Genomic DNA, 19,854 nt, shown 5'->3' with positions numbered 1-19,854 from the left:
ACTGGCCCTCATATGTGGGATCCGAACCAGGGCCCTCTGGCATCCCAAGCGAGTTCTTAACCATCGCGCCACTCGGCCGGCCCCCCAATAAAATCTTAAAAAACAAAAAACAAAAAACAGTCATGGGGATGTAAAGTATAGGGAATGTAGTCAATGATATGGTGGTAACTGTATAGTGCCAGGTGGGTTCTAGACTACTTGGGGAATCACTTCTTAAATTATACAGTAGGTGCCAAAAAATGTGTACACATTTTAAGAAAGGAAAAAAACTATTAAAATTGCAATAAAATAAATGACGCTAGCATTCATTTGATTAATGTCATCTTTTAAGTGAATGTCATACTACACATTGCTACTGTAATTCAATTCAACTTCGAAAAGTAATACATAGATAACATCTCTTAAAATGTGTACATTTCTTTTTCTTTTAAGATTTTATTGGGGAATTGGGGGGAAGGAACAGCATTGGGGAATCAGGGAAGGGGAACAGACAAGTTGCTGTCTTTTGTTCTTCAGTCTAGTTATGGAGGATGTCGCTTCACTGGCCCATGTTGGTGTTGTGATCATTGCGCTCTTCCTGACTGAGGCAGATCGATCACCGGCCATTGGATGACTGCTCATGGCAGCCCACTGCAGCCCCGCTGCAGCCTACACTGTTGCCGGCGACTCACAGCAGCCCAGCTCCGGGTCGAACTGTTGTTCACCATCTTAGCTGTAGAGGGCGCAGCGTCATTGGCCCATGTGGGATCTGAACCAGCGGTCCTGCTGCTCAGAGCTCACACTCCCAAGCCAACTCTTAACCAGCGAGTCACTTGGCCAGCCCAAATGTGTACATTTTTTTGGCATCCTCGATATATATGCACATGCGCACCATAAATGTCAAACCACTATGTGGTACACCTGAAATTAATATAAAATAATACTGAATGTCAACTGTAACTGGAAAAAAAAGGGGGGGGGGAAGTGAAGGGGAATAAGTGGTCCAAATTTCAGGTATAAAAAAACAAGTCACAGGGATGTAATGTACAGCATAGAGAATATAGTCAATAATATTGTGATAGCGTGGTCCAGTGTCAGACAGTTGCTGGACTTATGCAATCACTTTTTTAGGTGTATAAATGTTGAATAACTATGGTGTACCTCTAAAGCTAATACAATGTTGTATGTTAGCTATATTTTAATAAAAATCTTTAAAAAAATTTTTTTTCAGCACAAACACACTGTTACACACCTATTAATGGCAAAGGAAACAACAGACTGACAATACCAAGTCCTAGTGTGGAGTTTTCCTTCATCACAGCCAGGGATGCAGAATGGTATGGCCACTTCCAAAGAGAGTTTTTCCATTTCTTATCACATTAAACATATCCCAGACCTAGGTGTTTACCCAAGAGAAATGAAATGTATGTTCTCACCGAAACCTGAACACCTGTTTATAGTGGCTCTACTCCTAAGTGCCCCAAACTAGAAACCATCCACATGTCCATTAACCGGTGAATGACTCAATGGTACCAATTCATACAATCTAGGTCAGTAATGAGAAGATGTAAACTTGTAACAACTTGGACGAATCTCAAAAACAATGTTAAGGGCCAATCGAGTGGCTCAGTTGGTTAAAAGCATGAGCTCTGAGCAACAGGGTCGCCAGTTCAATTCCCACATGGGCCAGTGAGCTGCACCCAGGCTGAGCTGCCTCTGAGCTGCCAACAGGTGGCAGGATGTCTCAACTGGTGAGAGCACGTGCTCCTAACAACAAGGTTGCTGGTTCGACTCCTGCATGGGATGGTGGGCTATGCCCACCCACAACTTACATTGAACATGGCACCTTGAGCTGAGTGGCCACGAGCTGCCTACGGGTGACCAGATGGTGACTGGACTTGGATCTGAGCTAGCTGCGTCCTCCACAACTAAGATTGAAGGACAACAACTTGGCTGTTCCTCTTCCCTAATTCCCCAATACTGTTCCCCTTCCCCAATTCCCCAATAAAATATTAAAAAACAACAACAACAGAACAAAACACCAGTGTTAAGTGGAAGAATCCATCCTGAAATGGCTACATAATGTGTGGGGTTTTTTTAATGATATTTTGGAAACAACAAAACCATATGGCAGAGAGCAGATAAGTCATTGCCAGGGCCTGGAGTCGAGGGGGCGGAACCGACACAAGGGGGCATGTGCTAAGAAGCCTGCTCTATTTTATCTGGAGTGGTGGGTCTACCAGCACTCAGACTTGCGAAGGTGCATGTGCTCCCACTTGTATGACCTACCGTTCAAGCGACGAGGCAAGAGAACCGTGAGCATGAGTGGTGACAGTGAGTATGCCTGCTCCATACCTCGGGATGCGCCCCCAAGAGACCACGTAAACTGCCAGGAGGAAAAGAGGAATGTCTTTACTAGCTCCCTGTTGCCATTAGTCAGTACCCGCTGTAGGTGAGGAATGAGGGATGTGTCCTCCCCACGTCTGTGAGGTCCATGTGTGAGTCCCACAAACCTAGTGCCTCATTGTTGACAAGGAATATGATTTGTTCTCAGGCTTTTAGTGAGTCTGTGCCCCTGGGCTGTGAACTTCAAGTGTTTCTCCCCTTTTCCCCTCCTTCGGGTTGGTAGGATAGCGAGAGGGGGCTGGCACTGAGCACTTCCCCTCACTCTGCGCACACCCCAATAGGATAGGCTTGGTTAAGAACAGAGTGCTCTGGCCTGTTTCAAAACGGTTCCTGTTCCTCTCCCCATGCTGGAAGCACAAGGGGCCTTCTCTGCGATCTTCACTGTGAGAACCTGGTAAGGCTCCTGGAGAGAAAACTCAAAATCGCGGGCACACCTATCTGAGACCGGGTCCCTCCAGTTTTTCATTCAGCCTGGTTCACACTGAGCCTCCCACTACTCATCAGTTTCAGTTTAGGTTTTCTTACCCTGATATATAGGTTTCTGTCATGGGGTTCTGCTTTGGTAAGTTCTGGCTCTTCTGACTGTCTCCAATTTATGTGTCAGCAGTTTGCCCTGTGACCTCACCTCTCTAATGGACCTAACAAGTTGTTGATTTTCAGTTCATTGGACAATTTTCTTGTTAAGACAGAGTGGCAACTTTCAAGCTCCAGTCATGAAACTGAAACTGAATATAATTTCTATCTCTGTTGATATTCTCATTTTGTTCATATATCAACCTATCAAAATATTAGGTTGTCGGAAAAGTCATGACGTATTTTTTCTGTTTTTCATTGCAAAAATGCGTCATGACTTTTCTGACAACCCAGTATGTTCATATTTTGTTTTCCTGATTGCCTTTAGTTCTCTGAGCATATTTAAGACTTGTTTCAAAATCTTTGTCAAGTAAGTCTGAAACTTGTTTTTTTAGGTGAGTTTTTGGAGACTATTCTGTTCCTTTGAATGGGTCATATTTCCCTGCTTCTTTGTATGTCTTGAGATCTGTTGAAAACTGGGCATTTGAAAACAGGAACCTGCAGACCATGTCCATGTGGGGAAGACCTTCTCTTACCAGTGCAGCGTGAAGGCTTAAGGTCTTCTCAGGGCTTTTCTGGTCATGCATCTTTCTCGGGCCTTTTGTGTGTGTGTATGTGTGTGTGTGTGTGTGTGTGTGTGTGTGTGTGTTTCCAAATCCCCTGTGTACATAGGTGCTTGTTTAGAAGTCTTATTTTCCTACAAGTCTCACCCTGCTTCTTCTCAGGGCCTTAGATGTTCAGCTGTACTCCTCTCCCCATAATCTGTTGCTCCCAGGTGCCCACAGGACTGGAACCCCATGCAACTCTCCAGCATGGCACCCCTCCTGTTAGCACTGAGTCAGGCAAGACGAAAACCATCCCCCACAGCCCCAGACAAGTCACAACACTGCAAACAACTTCCACTTTTTTCCTTCCACCATAAAGGAGGAACTAGAAATTGAGTGGCTTCTCCTAATTGTTCCACACCAGGGAGGGAGTGGGCAAGCATGATAAAAAATGCCATGAAATCCTTGGGACATTTTGATGCAACTTTTTCTTGGTTGTGCATTTGTTTGGTTGCTGCAGATCCTTTGCTGGTTTCTAGAGTTCTCACAAAGCTGCTTTGGTCAGCACAGTGTTTACTCCATGTTTCTGTTGGGGGCGAGGGCCTGGGGTTCCTGCTCCTCTGCCTTGCCCACATCAGCCAATGTGTTAACCTTTGGTCTCTGGTAAAGTTACAGAATAATTTTGAGATTTGTCCATTTTGTGATAATACTGGGCTCACTCATTCTTTCCTTTTTAATAATTACTAATTAATGTTAATTAGTAATTATTTCACTGTATGAAAATACCACAGTTTATCTCCTAGTTACGCACTTTGACTTGCTTCGAGTTTCTGCTATTATGAAGAAAACTCGAGAATGTTACATGCAAGTCTATGTAGAGAAATTTCATTGATCCTGGCTACATACATAGAAGCAGAATTGCTGTATCACCGTATATATGGATGTCTAAATTTAGAAGAGACTTCCAAAGTGGTTTCTTCTTTGAAGTGTCCTATTTTGGGGTGGGTGTCATTTTATTGTTGATTTGGGGGGGCGGTTCTGTATTTTTTTTTATAGATATTATAGGGGAACTGGGGGAAGGGAACAGGGGAACAGTGAACAGTGTAGGGGAATTGGGGAAGGAGAACAGACAAATTGCTGTCATTTTGTTCTTCAGTCTAGTTGTGGAGGACGTCACATGACTGGCCCATGTTGGTATTATCCTTGTGCTCTTCCCAGCTGAGGCAGTTGCTCGCCAGCCATTGGACAGCTGCTCACAGCGGCTCATGGCAGTTCATGCTGGCTGCCGGCTACTCATGCCGGCTGCCAGCCACTCACGGTAGCTCACAGCATGACGACTGGACTTGGAGCTGAGCTAGCTGCGCCCTCCACAACTAAGATTGAAGGACAACAACTTGGCTGTTCCCCTCCCCCAATTCCCCAATAAAAAATCTTAAAAAAAAATTTGTTTTTGGGGCCGGCCAAGTGGAGCATTGGTTAAGAGCTGGCTTGGGACGCCAGAGGGCCCCGGTTCGGATCCCACATATGAGGGCCAGTGACACTGCCCTCTACAGCTAAGATGCTGAACAATAGCTCAACCTGGAGCTGGGCTGCTGTGAGTCACCGGCGATGGCGTAGGCTGCAGTCCCTGCTGCAGTGGGTTGCCATGGGCTACCGTGTGTAGCCAGCAGCCAACGTGAGCAGTCAGCAGCCGCAGTGAGCGGCCGTCCAGAAGCCGGCGACTGATCTGCCTCACCCGGGAAGAGCGCAGTGATGGTGCCAACTTGGGCCAGTGAAGCAACATCCTCCACAACTAGACTGAAGAACAAAAGGACAACAACTTTCTGTTCCCCTTCCCCCAATTCCCAAGCGCTGTTCCCACCCCCCAATTCCCCAACAAAAATCTTTAAAAAAAAAAGAGAAAAATGAACAATAATTAAAAAAAATTGTTTTTGACCAATTTCTCATTTTTTCCTAAAGATACTGACCAAAGAGGTTAGTACATTTTCTGTTCTAAGACATCTTTGCCTAAGGCTGTGAAATTATGCTCATGTTTTCTTCTAGAAGCTTTCAAATTTAGGTCTAGGACCCATATCGAGTTGATTTTTGTGTATGGTGTGGGCAGGGGCATCAGGGTTCAGTTTTTCCCATATGGTTATGCAGTTATTTAGTGCTATTTAACAGAAAGACTTGCCCTTCTCCTGTGAATTTCTTTGGCACCTTCTTTGAAAATCAACTGACCATATAGCTGTGAGTTTCTCTTAGTCTGTATGGGCTGCTGTAACAGAATACCATATATGGGGTGACTTATAAACAACAGACATTCATTTTTTTCTCATAGGTCTGGAGCCTGGGAAGCCCAAGATCAAAGTCTGGCAGATTTGGTGTCTGGGGAGGGCCCACTTCAAGGCTCATAGACTGTATCTGCACATAATGGCAGGGACGAAGGAGCTCTCTGGGGCCTCTTTTCTAAAAAACATTAATCCCATTTGTGAGGGGTCCACCCTCATGACCTAATCACTCCCAAAGGCCCCACCTCCAAATACCAATACATTGAGTATTAGGTTTTAACATAAGAATTTGGGGGGGACACAAACATTCAGCCTATGTTAGGGCTTATTTCTCACTCTTCTGTTCCATTGACCTATTTGTCCATCCTTTTGCCAAGACTACACTATTTTATTACTGTGACTTTGTTTCTTCCTTAAATGTTTTATAGAATTCACCAGTGAATTATATAGACTTGGAGATTTTCTTTGTGGGAAGGTTTTAAATTAGAATTTCAATTTTTTTTTCTTCTACCAATATGGGACTATAGAGATATCCATTACGTTTTTTAAAAGCCTGCTTTTTAAAAATTTTTCTTATTTGGTCAATTGTTTTCTAGTTCACTGATGTCTGTTCTTTATTATTTTTTCACTTCTGCTTTCTTTGGATTTAATTTTTGTTTTTCTAACTTTTTTGAAGTAGAACTTTAGATAATTGATTTTTAACCTTTCTTGTTTTCTAATATATGCATTTCATATATAAACTTTCCCTCTGATGATTCATTTAACTGCATCTCACAAATTTTTATTTTTTTTCCATTATTTTTTGGTTCAACATATTTTCCAATTTCCATTACGATTTCTTCTTTGACCAAAGGGATATTTAAAATTATATTATTTAATTCTCTAATATTTGGGCATTTAAAAAGTTATCATTTTATTACTGCTTTTTAGTTTAATTTCGTGGTGGTCAGAGAAGGTTCTACATGATTTCAACCCTTTGAAATGTATTGAGACTTCCTAGCATATGGTATATTTTGTGAATGTTGCATACGTTTTTAAAACTTTAATTCTTCTCAGTAATATATTGAGGGTTTAGTGTAAAGGTTTTGACATCTTTCATTAAATACAATGTATTCTGTATTGTTTTGTGGGGGTACTATTTAGGTCAAATAGGTTAATTGCTTCAAAATTTTTTCTGTATCTTCATTTGTCTTTGTGTCTGCCTGTCCTAACAATTACTGAGAGGAGTTTTAAAGTCTCTAATTATGAGTTGTATTTGACTATTTCTTCTGATTCTATCATTTTCTCCCAAGTACTTCAAAGTTTATTTGGTGTATATACGCTGAAAATTATTTTTTTCTTAATGAATTGACCTACTTACCTTTATCATATGTCCCTTTATTTCTGGTGACACTCCTGTCTTGGAAATCTGCTTTGATATTAACATAGCCACTCTAGCTTTCTTAGGATTGGCATGTGCATGATGGGATGTTATCCATCTTTTTAATTTCAACCTCTTTGTGTCCTTATATTTAAATATGTCTCTTTTAAACAGCATATATTTGGGTTTAATTTTTATCCAATGTGACAATTTCTGTGTTTAATTGGAGTGTTTAGTCCATTTTCATTTAATGTAGTTACCAATACAGGTGGATTTGAGCCAAACAGCATGCACTTTTGACTGTTCCGTGTGCTTTTTGTTCCTTCTTTGGACTGAGTATATTTTAGCATTCCATTTTCTTTTCTTCTCTTGGATTTTTAACTATTCCTCTTATTTTTTTTATTAATTGCTTTGGGGATTACAATGTTTTAAAAATTATCACAATACACCTTGAATTTGTATTCTGTCACTTAACCTACAGTTTAAACCCCCCCCCTTTTTTTTTTAAAGATTTTTATTGGGGAATTGGGGGGATGAGAACAGCGCTGGGGAATTGGGGGAAGGGGAACAGAAAAGTTGCTGTCGTTTTGTTCTTCAGTCTAGTTGTGGAGGATGTTGCTTCACTGGCCCAAGTTAGCACCATCATTGCGCTGTTCCCGGGGGAGGCAGATCAGCCGCCGGCTTCTGGACAGCCGCTCACTGTGGCTGCTGGCCGCTGGCTACACACGGTAGCCCATGGCAACCCACTGCCACAGGGACTGCAGCCTACGCCGTTGCCTGCGACTCATGGCAGCCCAGTTCCAGGTTGAGCTGTTGTTCAGCATCTTAGCTGTGGAGAGCAGTGTCACTGGCCCTCATATGTGGGATCCGAACCGGGGCCCTCTGGCGTCCCAAGCCAGTTCTTAACCATCGCGCCACTCGGCCAGCCCTAAAAAACCCTTTTGAATCTAACTTTGAAACTCAGTCCTGAGCAGGAAGAAGCAGTTTTCTGCTGACTGCAAATGTGTGGGCTAGGAACAGAAAAGTCACTCAGAGCCTTGTTGTGAGGCAGTGCAGGCACCTCGGTGCTTATGGAGAAAGTGTCCTCTGAATATTGAGACAATTCACAGATTTGGTCTAGCAGCAGCCATCTGCTGTCAGTTTTTGCGTTATTCGGAAAACAGGCAGGGGTAATTAGACCTCATGGGTTTCATACACCTGATGGGCATCCCTGTTGTTCTCCCTCAGAGCCGGGAGGGAAGTTGAATTGAAGCCTGCGTGTGACAAGCTCACTCCATTCAGCGTTCCCACATGTCACTTAACTGGCTTCTCTCGAGATTGTTTTTTGGGTCCAGTTTAAGGCCATTCCCACAAGCCTGGGCACGCGTCTATCCCTTGTGCAGATGTGATTCCTGCGGGGAACGTCACCGTCTCCTCCTTGGCGGTGGGGCGCCGGCCGGCGCGCCTTCGGTGACCCCCAATTATTGTGCAGCTCATCCCACCAACTGCCGCTCCTCGATCCCCGGGATAGGGTGCAGACCCCCGCAGAGACGAGGTGGCCCAAGCCGGCAGGTGGACCCGGGAGCACCCTTGGTAGAGGGGCAGAGCGCGGCCACTACCGCTGGGGCGCGAATCCTCCAGCCTCCCGCGCGGCGCGCGGAGAAGGGCCGAACCCCGCTGCGGCCCAGCGCCGGGAGGAGCGCCGGGAGGAGCGCCGGGAGGAGCGCCGGGAGGAGCGCCGGGAGGAGCGCCGGGAGGAGCGCCGGGAGGAAGAGGCGGAGCCGGGCAAGGGCGGAGCCGGGAGGAAGGGCAGGAGCCAAAGGAAGGGGCGGAGCTGGGAGGAAAGGACCGATTCGGGAGAGCTCCCGCCCCGGGAGGAAGGGGTGGAGGCGCGCGCTTCCTGGCGCATTCCCGGCCCGCCCGGGTGACTCACTCTCGCAGGAAAGTCCCGGGCCTCCCGGACCCTGACCCGCCGCCGCGGACCCAGGTAAGGAACGCCGCCGCCCCCGCCCCCGCCCGCCCGCCACCCGCGAGCTCCGGGCCACCCTCGGAACCCGGCTGGCACCAGAACCCGCCGACGGCCCGAACTCGGCCTTGCGCAGAGCGGCCGCCAGGCGCACAGCCTCGGGGCCCCTCCCGCTGCCGCGCAGCCTGACCCCGGGTCCGGCCCCGCACGTGTCGGAGCTCCGGTGCGAGGGCGATGTCGGCGCGTCGCCGTTAGCGTTGGAAAGCTGGAGCAGACGACTCGCACTGCGGCCGTGCGACCAGGCCCGGGCCGGCGAACGGACACTGGCCCGGGAAGCCATTTGCAGGCCCCTGGACTGCGGGTTCGGGGCTGGGGCACCGGCACCCGGGTACCGCCCGGCACCGACCTGGGGACGCTGAGCCCCAGATGCATCCCTCCGTTTGCAGTTGAAATGTGTGAGGTGAAGGTGGGAGAGCCGTGTGGCAACGCGGCTTCGGGAGCGGTTTGAAGCTGAAAGGTATCGGGCCGCGTCCACTCCAGTGCTCTGTGTACACGGCACAGGAGCGGCGGCGTGGCCACGCCTGCTTGGGTGACCCGCGCGTCTGTGAGCGTTTCTTTCCTTTGGCGGGCGGGCGTGTGCCAACCCGCACCCTGTCCTGCGCGAAACTCCGTGACCCCGGTGTTGGTTCGTGACCATTTTCTGAGACACGCTTCGTGACTGAAGCAGCACTGATACCCGGCACCGGCACCCACTCGGAGCATCTTGGTGACGGTGCTAGAAAGCCCTGTCCAGGTTCCCCTGACGCTGCGGGCTCGTGTGCTGGGACGGGCGAGGGTCCCTTGGGTGCGGCCTCTCATGCCTGCAGGTCGCTAGTGGGTGTCGGTGTGGCGAGATGCTCAGGCAGAGCCCCAAAGAATCACGTTGTAAGGAAACGTGGGCCGTGCAGGTTTGCGTTGTAGTTCCACGCTGTGCTTTTCCCAGCTGCATCAGCTGTGACTGAGGCAAGCAAGGAACTGTGGGGGCAATTTCCTGCGTTAATACATATGTTTGTGTGCTGATAGATGACGCAGACACCATCTAGTCCCCAAGGTTTTTTTTGGTTTTTGTTTTTTGAACGTGTATTTATTTGAATTTATTTTTAAATTTACACATGGTAAAATTCACTTTCTGGTGTACAGTTCAATGAGTTTTGACAAATGCATAGAGTCCCGGGACTTGCACCACAGTCAGGATACAGAGCCGTTCCATTACCCCTAAAATTCTTTCATGCTGTCCCTTTGTAGGCACCTCTTCCCCCACTTTAACTCTTGGAAACCACTGAGCTGTTCTCCATTCCGACAAGTTTTGCTTTTCCAGAATGTCTTCTGGCTTAGTTTATTAACATAATGCATTTAGGATTCATCCATACTCTAATTTGCCCCTGATGGGTGCAGACATAAAAGTGTGAAAAGTGTACCTCTAGATACAACCTGAGAGATTCAAATGCCATTTTTAAGTCATGAGAAACATTACAGAACTCCAGCTCATTAAGAAATTCAAACAGTACAGAACTACTTATACTAAAAGTGAAATTCCCCCAGCACTTCTGTCCTAGTATACAGCCTTTTTGTGTGTGTGTGTGTGTGTGTGTTTTGGTAACATAATGAGATTATATTGCATATATCCTCAGACGTTTTCACTTGAAAATCTTGGCTCACCTAAAGATCCTGGAAATCTTTACATGTTGGCATATCCAGTATATATATTTCAGATTTCCCTCATTCTTTCTAATGACGGTATGGTGTTGCATAGCACAGACATACCATAATTCATTTAATTCGCCTCCTGTTAATTGACATTGCTATTTTGCATTTGTCACTACCATAATCAATGCTTTTGTCGGTATCTTTGTGCACATGCTCAAGTTTATCATTCTGGAAGTGAATTGGGGTTTAAATAATAGCTAACGTTTCTTGAGTACTTATTTGGCTTCAGCATTATTTTAAGCCAGGGTGACTTTTCCTGGGAAGGGCCAGATAGTGAATATTTATAGCTTTGTGGGCCATATGGTTTCTGTCACAACTACCTGTGCTGTTCTAGCACCAATGCACCGTAGACGGTATGTAATGTATGGGCGTGGTTGTGTTCTTCCTGTAAAACGCAGTGGGCTGTAGTTTGCTACCTCCTGTTCTGTACTTTGCGTACTAACTATTCTCATAGCCATCAAAGGTAGGTGTAATTATTATTCCCACTTTGTGGATGAGGAAATTCACAAAGAGCGACAAAGTATGTGTCCAAGTTTACATGCCTGGTAAGTGGCAGAGCCAGACTTTGACTCTGACTATCTGACTTGCACATTCCAAGTTAAAAATGAGAAGGAAGCTGCCAAAAATACCTTGCTCAAAATGTTAGACCCAGGGACCTGACTCTCATACACTTACTGAGTCACTCACCTGTGATTCTCTGAAGGCACCGTGCTTATGCTGGCTCAGATACCACTCCAGGAGCACCTGCCTGGTGGCTCCCCACGGGGGCCAGTGTTCCCTCTGCCCTCTCACTGTTTGACTGTCTGTGTCCTGGCTTTAGAGCTGGTTTCACTAGCACCAGCTTATAGAGAAGTCAGCTCAGTCAGCACCCCACCACCCAGCTAGCCAGTGGGAGGAAAGACCGAGATGTGGGCAGGTGAGATCGTGTTGGGTCTTGACAAGACGTCTTCTCCAACATGATCACCTGAGCCCAGGTGGGCTTCTTGCTTGGCCTACCTTGGCCTATTTTCCTAATTCAGTAACGTGGAAAAAGTATATTAGGTTGTTAGGAAGATCAAATGAGATATGATATAGGAAAAGTACTGTGTAAGGGACAGTTACTATTAGTGCTGTGTTTCCTAAAGCTTTTATGTTAGAAAAATGTATTTTATAGTGTGAAATTTTACAGTGTGAGATTTTAAGTAACCAACCTATCCCATCTACTCTTATTTATTTATTTATTTTTGCGAGACACCCCTTAGCAGCCACAGGTATAGCATGGATTAATTACAGCTACATAATTAAAAAATTTTATTTTAGCCAGCACAATAACATGAGAAAAAGAAATAAAAGGAAAGGGAAAATAAAACTGACCCTATTTGCAGAAGACATGATTATCTACATAAAAAATCCAAGAAATCTATGAAATAACTATTAGAACAAGTAAGTGAGCTTAGGAGGATCACAAAATACAAAGTCAACACATATAAATCAATCTTATTTCTATATACTGCAATGTACAATTAGAAAAAGTAAAAATTTAAAAATACCATTTTCAGTAGCTTCAAAAAAATCAAATAGCTACAATTCTGATAAGACAGGTACAGAATCTGTATGCTACAAAATGACAAAATGCTGATGAATGAAATCAAGAACATGTAATAAATGGAGAAGCAACTGTGGTGTGGTTTGGAACACTCAACATGGTACAGATGTCATTTCTCTCCAAACTTGACCTATAGAGTTAACACAATTCCAATCAAATGCCCCAGCAAAAAATATTTTATTTTTTAAAAGATTTTATTTGGGGAATTGGGGAAGGGGAACAGCCAAGTTGTTGTCCTTCAATCTTAGTTGCGGGTGAGCGTAACCCACCATCCCATGCGGGAGGGAGTCGAACCAAGCAACCTTGTTAGGAGCATGTACTTTCACCAGCTGAGTCATCTTGCCACCTGTTGGCAACTTAGTGGCAGCTCAGCTGGGATGCAGCTCACTGGCCCACGTGGGAATGGAACTGGCGACCCTGTTGCTCAGAGCTCGTGCTCTTAACCAACTGAGCCATTTGGCTGGCCCCTCTGTTCATTTTTAAATCATGTTGTTTGTGTTTTTGTTGTTGAGTTGTAGGATTTTTAAATATATTTTGGATAGCAATCCCTCATCAAATATATGATTTGCAAATATTTTCTCCCATTGTGTGGGCTGTCCTTTTACGCTCTTGATAATGTCCTAGGGTGCATAAGTTTTAAAATTTTATGTCCAGTTTATTTACTTTTTCTTTTGTGTCCAGTGCTTTTGGTGTCATAGCCAAGAAATCACTGTGAAATCCAGTGTCATGAAGCTTTTCCCCTGTTTTCTTCTAAGAGTTTTATAGTTTTAACTCTTATGTTTAGGTTTTTTATTCATATGCATTAACATTTGTATATAGTGTAAGATAATGGTTCAATTCAATTGTTTTGTATGTGAATATCCAGTTTTCTCGGCACCATCTGTTAAAAAGATTGTCTTTTTTTCCAGTGAATGGTCTTGGCACCCTTGTGGAAAATCATTTGACCATATATGCAAGGGTTCATTTCTGGGCTCTCTGTGCTTTTCATTGGTCAATGTGTCTGTCTTTATGCCAGTACCCCACTGTTTTGATTACTGTAGCTTTATAGTAAATTTTGAAATCAATAAGTGTGAGACTTCCAACTTTGTTGTTCTTTTTAAAGATTGTTTTGGCTATTTTGGGTCCTTTGAAATTCCATATTAATTTTAGGATGGGTTTTTCTATTTTTGCAAAAAAAAAGCTGTTGGGATTTTGAAAAGGATTGCATTGACTCTGTAGATGGCTTTGGGTTATATTGTCATTTTAACAACATTAAGTCTTTTAATCCGTGAACATGGATTCTCTTTCCATTTATTTGTATTTGTAATTTCCTTCAGCAGTTTTGTAATCTTTAGTGTAGAAATCTACATTTAGTGTAAATACTTGTAAATACTTACATGGTGAGATTTATATCTGCCATGTTATTAGTTGCTCTCCTTATATCTTGTATCTGGAGAACCTTGGCTGTGGGGGGGAGTGGGGGGACGGGGGAGCACTTACCACAGCAGCTCTGTAGGAGCCAGGGCTGTGGGTGGAGTTCCCACACAGCAGCTCTGGCTTGATTTCACCTTCTCTAATAGGATTTCAGAGCATTCCAGGGATGCGATTTGCATTTGTTTGGTTTATTTCTGTGTTAAAGGGCTCTCAGAACATGGTCTCAAGAAAGTAGGGGTCTGTTTTTCCCTCTGTGTTCGTTTGAGCCTGGTGTGCATTTGTGCTGTTCAGGAGAAGCTCACTGGGCATTCATTTAACTGGCTACTCCCCATTCAACTTTATCGTGAGGGACTCGCATTCATGCATGGCTCTAGAGACAGAATTGATGGACCCTGTGTGGCTTTCAGATTTTTTTGGCTGTGAATAAGACAAATGGACTGTGATAGCTACTGTGACCTTGAAACCAGTGTATTTGTAATTTATAATCATCTCTCAGATACTCCATTAGCCAAACTTGTTAGGCACTGTTCTTTGTAGTGGAGTCTCGGGTTGCTGGGACTCCTGACTTCCTCCGTTCCAGCATCCTTGCAGGAAAAAAAACCTTTCCAGAGGGTTTGTGTATTAGTCTTCTAGGGCTCTTGTAACAAAGTACCACAGACCGGGTAACTTAACAGAAATTTATTTTCTCTCAGTTCTGGAGGCTGGACATCCAAGATCAAGGTGTTGGCGGGTTTGGTTCCTCCTGAGGCCTCTGTCCTCGGCTTATAGACCTCATATGGTTACCATCTGTGCCTGCCTGTATCCTGATTTCCTGGTCTTCTAAGGACACCAGCCATGTTGCATTAGAGCCCCCAGTGACCTCATTTTACTTTAATTACCTCTGTAAGGGCCCATCTCCCATACGGTCCCAGTCTGAGGTCCTGGGGATTAGGGCTTCAAAGTATAGATTTGGGTGGGGGGTGGGCACAATTCAGCCCATAGCAGTTCCTGTAGTTAAAACTCAGTGTTACCAAGCATTCCTCAACCCCCCACCCCCCGGACTGGCCCTAAGTGATGGGGTGCCGGTGAGCCCTCCCCTCAGAGCCATGGGTTCCCACTGCTCCTTGAGGACTGGGCTAGGCGTGTGGCCATCAGAGAGGCTTCATTCCTCTTGCTTGTTAGGGAAAAACACTGCTGCCCCTGTGTTCCCTTCCATCACCTCAAAGGATTATGTGGTGCAGTTCACAGTAGTTAGAGACCACTGGCCTGAATGTCCTTAAACACTGATCTGAAATGAGTTGAGCATTTGATGCTTTTCTTGGATGTGACAGAAGTTGACACTGAGCCTTTCTGTCACCCTGCTGCACTGCGGGTGGCTCAGCCTCTCCTGGGCAGAGGCAGGACAGAAAAGAGATCCTGTGAGCTCTGCGTGCGTGTGAGGCAGGGTGACTGGTTCTGCTGGCTGTGTGGCTGTCCCAGAGTGGTTGGCCCAATCTGTTTTCTCATTGATTGGTGGGGTTGGGGGCACGTAGGAACTGGATGAGCCCCCAGGCCACTCCTGACACATCCTGGGCTTCGGCCCTTAAGCGGAACTCGGGGCTGGGTCTGCAGGAGGCATGTCATCTTGCAGCCTGGCTCCTTGGAAGCCATCAGCTTTGAGGTGCCCTGCATGGACACCCCTGGGGCTCCCCACACTGGCTCTGTAGGGCAGAGGCAGATCGGGCTGTATGCTCTCATTGTCCTAGGCCTCACCTTTCTTGAGTGTGTGGACCAGGAAGTTGTGACAATAGAAGGAAGTTGGTAATGAAAGGAAAAAGGCTATGTTCCTTATTTTCAAAAATACCAGGTATTTTGAAAAATATCTGCTACATTTTAAATTTATAGTTAGAAACAAGTAGATATTCCGCTGTTGTCAGGAAGAGTTCCGTAAATGCCAGTTTAGGTCAATTGGTCCCGTCTGTGTTCAGCTCCCCTGTTCCTGCTGATTTCCGGTCAGTGACAGAACTCTCACAGCTCCTGCTGCACTTGTGGTTTCCTTCTCCTCTAGTCAGGCAGTGTTTGCTTGCTGTCCTCTGAAGCTCTTCTGTCAGTTGCATGCATTTGGCATTGCTCTGTCTCCGTGGTGAAGGACCTTCTATCGTTATGAGATGTGTCTCCTTAGCCTGGTAATATCCTTGCTCTGAAGTTTACCCCTCCCTTAGCCACTCCAGCTTCCTTTTGATGGGTGCTTGCATGGTTCACTTTTACCCTTTTACTTTGAAAACCTACCTGTGTCATTGTATTTGAAGTGTGTTTCTTGTAGCTGGCATATACAGTCACGTAAGGTTTCAGTCAACTACAGACCTTGTATACGATGGTGGTCCCATAAGATTGTAGTGGAGCTGGAAAATTCCTATTGCCTGGTGACGTCACAGTGTAGCAACACAATGCTACACTGTGACATGGTGACTGGTGTCAACAGACCTACTTACTGTGCTACCATCTAGTCTAGGCGTGTGAGTGCATTCTGTGACGTTGGCACAACTGGATCCTAATGACACTTATCAGAACAATGCCTGTCATTAAGCAGGGCTTGACTGTAGTTGGATCAGGATTTTTGTATCCTTTCTGACAGTCTGTCTTTTTTTTTTTTTTCTTTCAAAGTTGCATAAAAGGAGTTTATTAGGAGAAAAAATACATTTCAAAGAAGCAGAAGTGGGCTGAGCAGTAGAGAATGGCCCAAGGGCCATTATTAGAAGAGAAAGTACACTCTAAAGAGTTTGGAGCTTGCCGAGCAAAGGAGGAAGCTCAAAAGGCCTCTGACAGTCTTTGTCTTAATGAGGGTGTTTAGACTATGATCAATGTAATTTTATGTTTGCGTTTAGTTCTACAGATCATTGTATTATTTGATTCCTGTTAAACTGCCCTCCCCCTTCCCCCTTTGGCTTATAAACAATAGAATTTTATTTTTGACAGTTCTGGAGGCTTAGAAGTCTGAGATCAGAGTGTCGGGGCACCAGTATTGTCAGGTTCTGGACCTGTGATATCGTGATTTATAATAAGAAATATATTTGGTCTTCATCTGTTTCTGACAGAGCTAAAACCTTTGGAATTTCCTAAGTGATAAGAGCTATAAAGGTGTCCTGATATTCATGACAAACCCTTTCAGCCACATCTGAGTTTCTGTTAATGAAGTGACTTTTGGAAACCCCCTGAGAATGGGTCTGGTTACCAGGATGCCTAACCATGTGATGAGAAGGTCACAACTTTCAGTATTCCTCCCACCCCCCACCTTGGAGGGGGAGAGAGTCCATTGCCAGAGGCCAGCAATTTAGTCAACCTGTTGAAAACTCCAAAGCACATGTCTCATTCAGAGCATTTCTGGGCTGATGAGCAAATGGACATCTGGGAAGCCAGGAGCACCCAGAGTGAGCATGGAAGGAAGATCAGTGTCCGTTCCTGGTGTTCATCTGTCTGTATCTGAGCCTGTTATTAAATGTTAAGTAAGTAAAATGTTTCTCTGAGTTCTGTGAGCTGCTCTAGCAAATTAAGGAGGCGTCTGTGGGAACTTCTGATTTATAGCCGGTCGTTCTTTATCTTTCATTTTAATTTTTTTGCTCACTTTCAATTTTTTCTTTCTGTTTGGAAGTTTTATCATTGTGCATTTTTATAGCAGTTGCTCTAAAGTCTGGAACGTAATTGTAACATCTGCCTTATTTCAGTGTTATTACCTGTTGTTCGTCTTCCCTGCAGGAGTTCAGACATTCCTGGTTCTTTGGGAGCTGATTAGTTTGGATTGAACTGGACATTTTGGATTTTAGGATATGAGACTCTGGGTCTTGTTTAAATCCTTAGGAGAATGCTGATTTTTTTTTTGTTTTAGCTGGCGAACAACCTGGATGATTTAGACTGTGTTTCCTACCTGCCTTCTATGGGTTGTGGCAGTGTCACATCTATCTCAGAGCCTCCGCAGTGCCACTTGGGCCTGTCCCTTGTGTGCCACCCATGGCCATGTGGGATCTATCTGACTGTGGTCTCAGAGATTGGGGTGTGCGAGGGTCCGACCCACACAGCCTGGAGGTGGGCCTGACGTTTATGAACAGCTTTATGGACTTGCTGTTCCGAGCTGCTTTCTCTCTGTACTGCCCTGGGGCTTTTGGGTTCCTTCTCTGCTTCTCCAGCCAGCACCGGGGTTTGGTGACACCCCGCCGCCCATTGCACACCTCCATGCCTGCTTCTTGTCTGGGGCCCGGGGCTGGAGGGGCGGGGGATCCTCCCCTTGATGTCTGGATCCTCTAGCCAGCCTGCTGCTCTTCCCTTCTTGAGCACACTTAGCTGCCCCGAGTGTCCCTTCTGGTGGGGACTGCCCCACGTGTCCTATGTGAAGTCAGAGCTGCGTGGTGTGTCTTGTCTGTGGTTAGAGCCACTCCCTGTGTCCATCCAGGGTCCGAGCAGCATTTAGCGGGGCAGGCCGGACTGGGTCGAGTCCTCTCGTGTTTAGATGCCATCATCTCCATTTTTGTGTTTCTCTGGGCAGCCTGGGAGTTTGTGTTTTCAGTGCTCTGCTGACAGTCCTGACCGTTACCTTAGTCCCTGTAGGCTGAGCCTGTACTCCTGAAGTCCCTGGTGTGGAGCCGCCTCTAGGGCTCTGCTGGTCTCCCTGGGGCAGATGAGGTGTTGGAGGGGATGTTCCCTTCTCCAGCCTGGCCCAATGACGTTCCCTCCTCCGGTTGTCAGACAGTGGCCCCAAGGTGGTAAAGGTGGCAGGGAATGACGGCATGTGTGGCAGCCCATGTGCCCTGCATTGTGACACTCCTGGAGGCCTGGAGAAGCTGTGTTCTGACACCCTTGCCAGCAAGCCCTGGGAGAGATGCCGACTGGTCATGACCATCTCAGCCATCCCCACTGCCGTCGGAAGAGGGATCAGGCCAGTGGGGGCCTGATTTCCACACCCTGGCAGGATTTTCAGGGTGCCGTCACCCTTCCTCACAGGTGGCTCTGTGTTTTGTTGTAGGCCAGGATGGCAGCTCAGGTGACACTGGAGGACGCGCTGTCCAACGTGGACCTCCTGGAAGAGCTGCCTCTGCCCGACCAGCAGCCCTGCATTGAGCCCCCACCATCCTCCCTGCTCTACCAGGTGGGTGCTGGGTGACCGGGAGCACACTGCCTGTAACGCTGACCTCCATGTGATGGCTTTTTTTCTCCCTTTCAGCCAAATTTCAACACTAACTTCGAAGACAGAAATGCATTTGTCACTGGTATTGCAAGATACATTGAACAAGCGACCGTCCATTCTAGCATGGTAATTCCATCAGTGTCTGTCTGTTTTCCTTTGTGGGATTGGCACATCTAAATGGCGAATGTACACTTTTTTTGTATTATCCTGGTAGGATACATAGTGAGGAAAAAGAGAAGAATGGGAACGAAATCCCTAATGTTTTTAAAAAAGCCTTTGTTTTTCGTATTATAAAAACAATATATGCTCTTTCTGCAAATTTAGCATCTACGGCGCAGAGAAAACTTTTGTTAGCATTTTGAGGGAGTCCCTTTTCTCTCTTATAACCTGTACGCACACACGCATTACATGATTTAGATTGCATAAATAAACTGCATTGTTATTATACATTTTAATGATTTCATGAACTTTTTTACTGAGCCATCCTGCCACCTGTTGGCAGCTCAGCAGCAGCTTAGCTCGGGCCAGGACTCGAACCGCTGTTGCTCAGAGCTGGCACTCTTGAGCGAGCTCTTAACCAGCTGAGCCATTTGGCCAGCCCTTGATTTCATGAACTTTTTGTAACTGTCCACAATGTAACTGTTTTTGCATGTTTACTTAGTTTCCTTTCTTTTTTACATTAAAAAAAAATGCTATAATGAACATTTTCTAAATACATCATTCCCTTTGGCTAGATTTGTAGAAGTGAAGTTACTGAGTCAAAGGTTGTGAACATAAGCACATCAAAAACATTACCACATTGGGCCGGCCGAGTGGCGCGATGGTTAAGAACTCGCTTGGGATGCCAGAGGGCCCCGGTTCGGATCCCACATATGAGGGCCAGTGACACTGCCCTCTA

At 45.7% G+C, this 19,854-nt stretch overlaps 1 protein-coding gene across 1 annotated transcript in view; it reads left to right on the top strand.

Moving 5' to 3' along the window:
- The first annotated feature begins 8,923 nt into the window (after window positions 1-8,923).
- The window catches only part of CYFIP1 (cytoplasmic FMR1 interacting protein 1), a 79,750-nt gene continuing 68,819 nt past the window's right edge, over window positions 8,924-19,854 (top strand). The window contains exons 1-3 of the mRNA XM_019628906.1: window positions 8,924-9,099; window positions 18,795-18,917; window positions 18,993-19,130. Coding sequence (XP_019484451.1) covers window positions 18,801-18,917; window positions 18,993-19,130 — 255 coding nt within the window. The 5' untranslated portion in view covers window positions 8,924-9,099; window positions 18,795-18,800. The remainder of the gene's footprint in view (window positions 9,100-18,794; window positions 18,918-18,992; window positions 19,131-19,854) is intronic.

Source organism: Hipposideros armiger, unplaced genomic scaffold (genome assembly GCF_001890085.2).
Source record: "Hipposideros armiger isolate ML-2016 unplaced genomic scaffold, ASM189008v1 scaffold_814, whole genome shotgun sequence".
Taxonomy (NCBI): domain Eukaryota; kingdom Metazoa; phylum Chordata; class Mammalia; order Chiroptera; family Hipposideridae; genus Hipposideros; species Hipposideros armiger.
The sequence above is the reverse complement of the archived record's forward strand: the minus strand, read 5'-3'. Positions and strand labels throughout refer to the sequence as shown.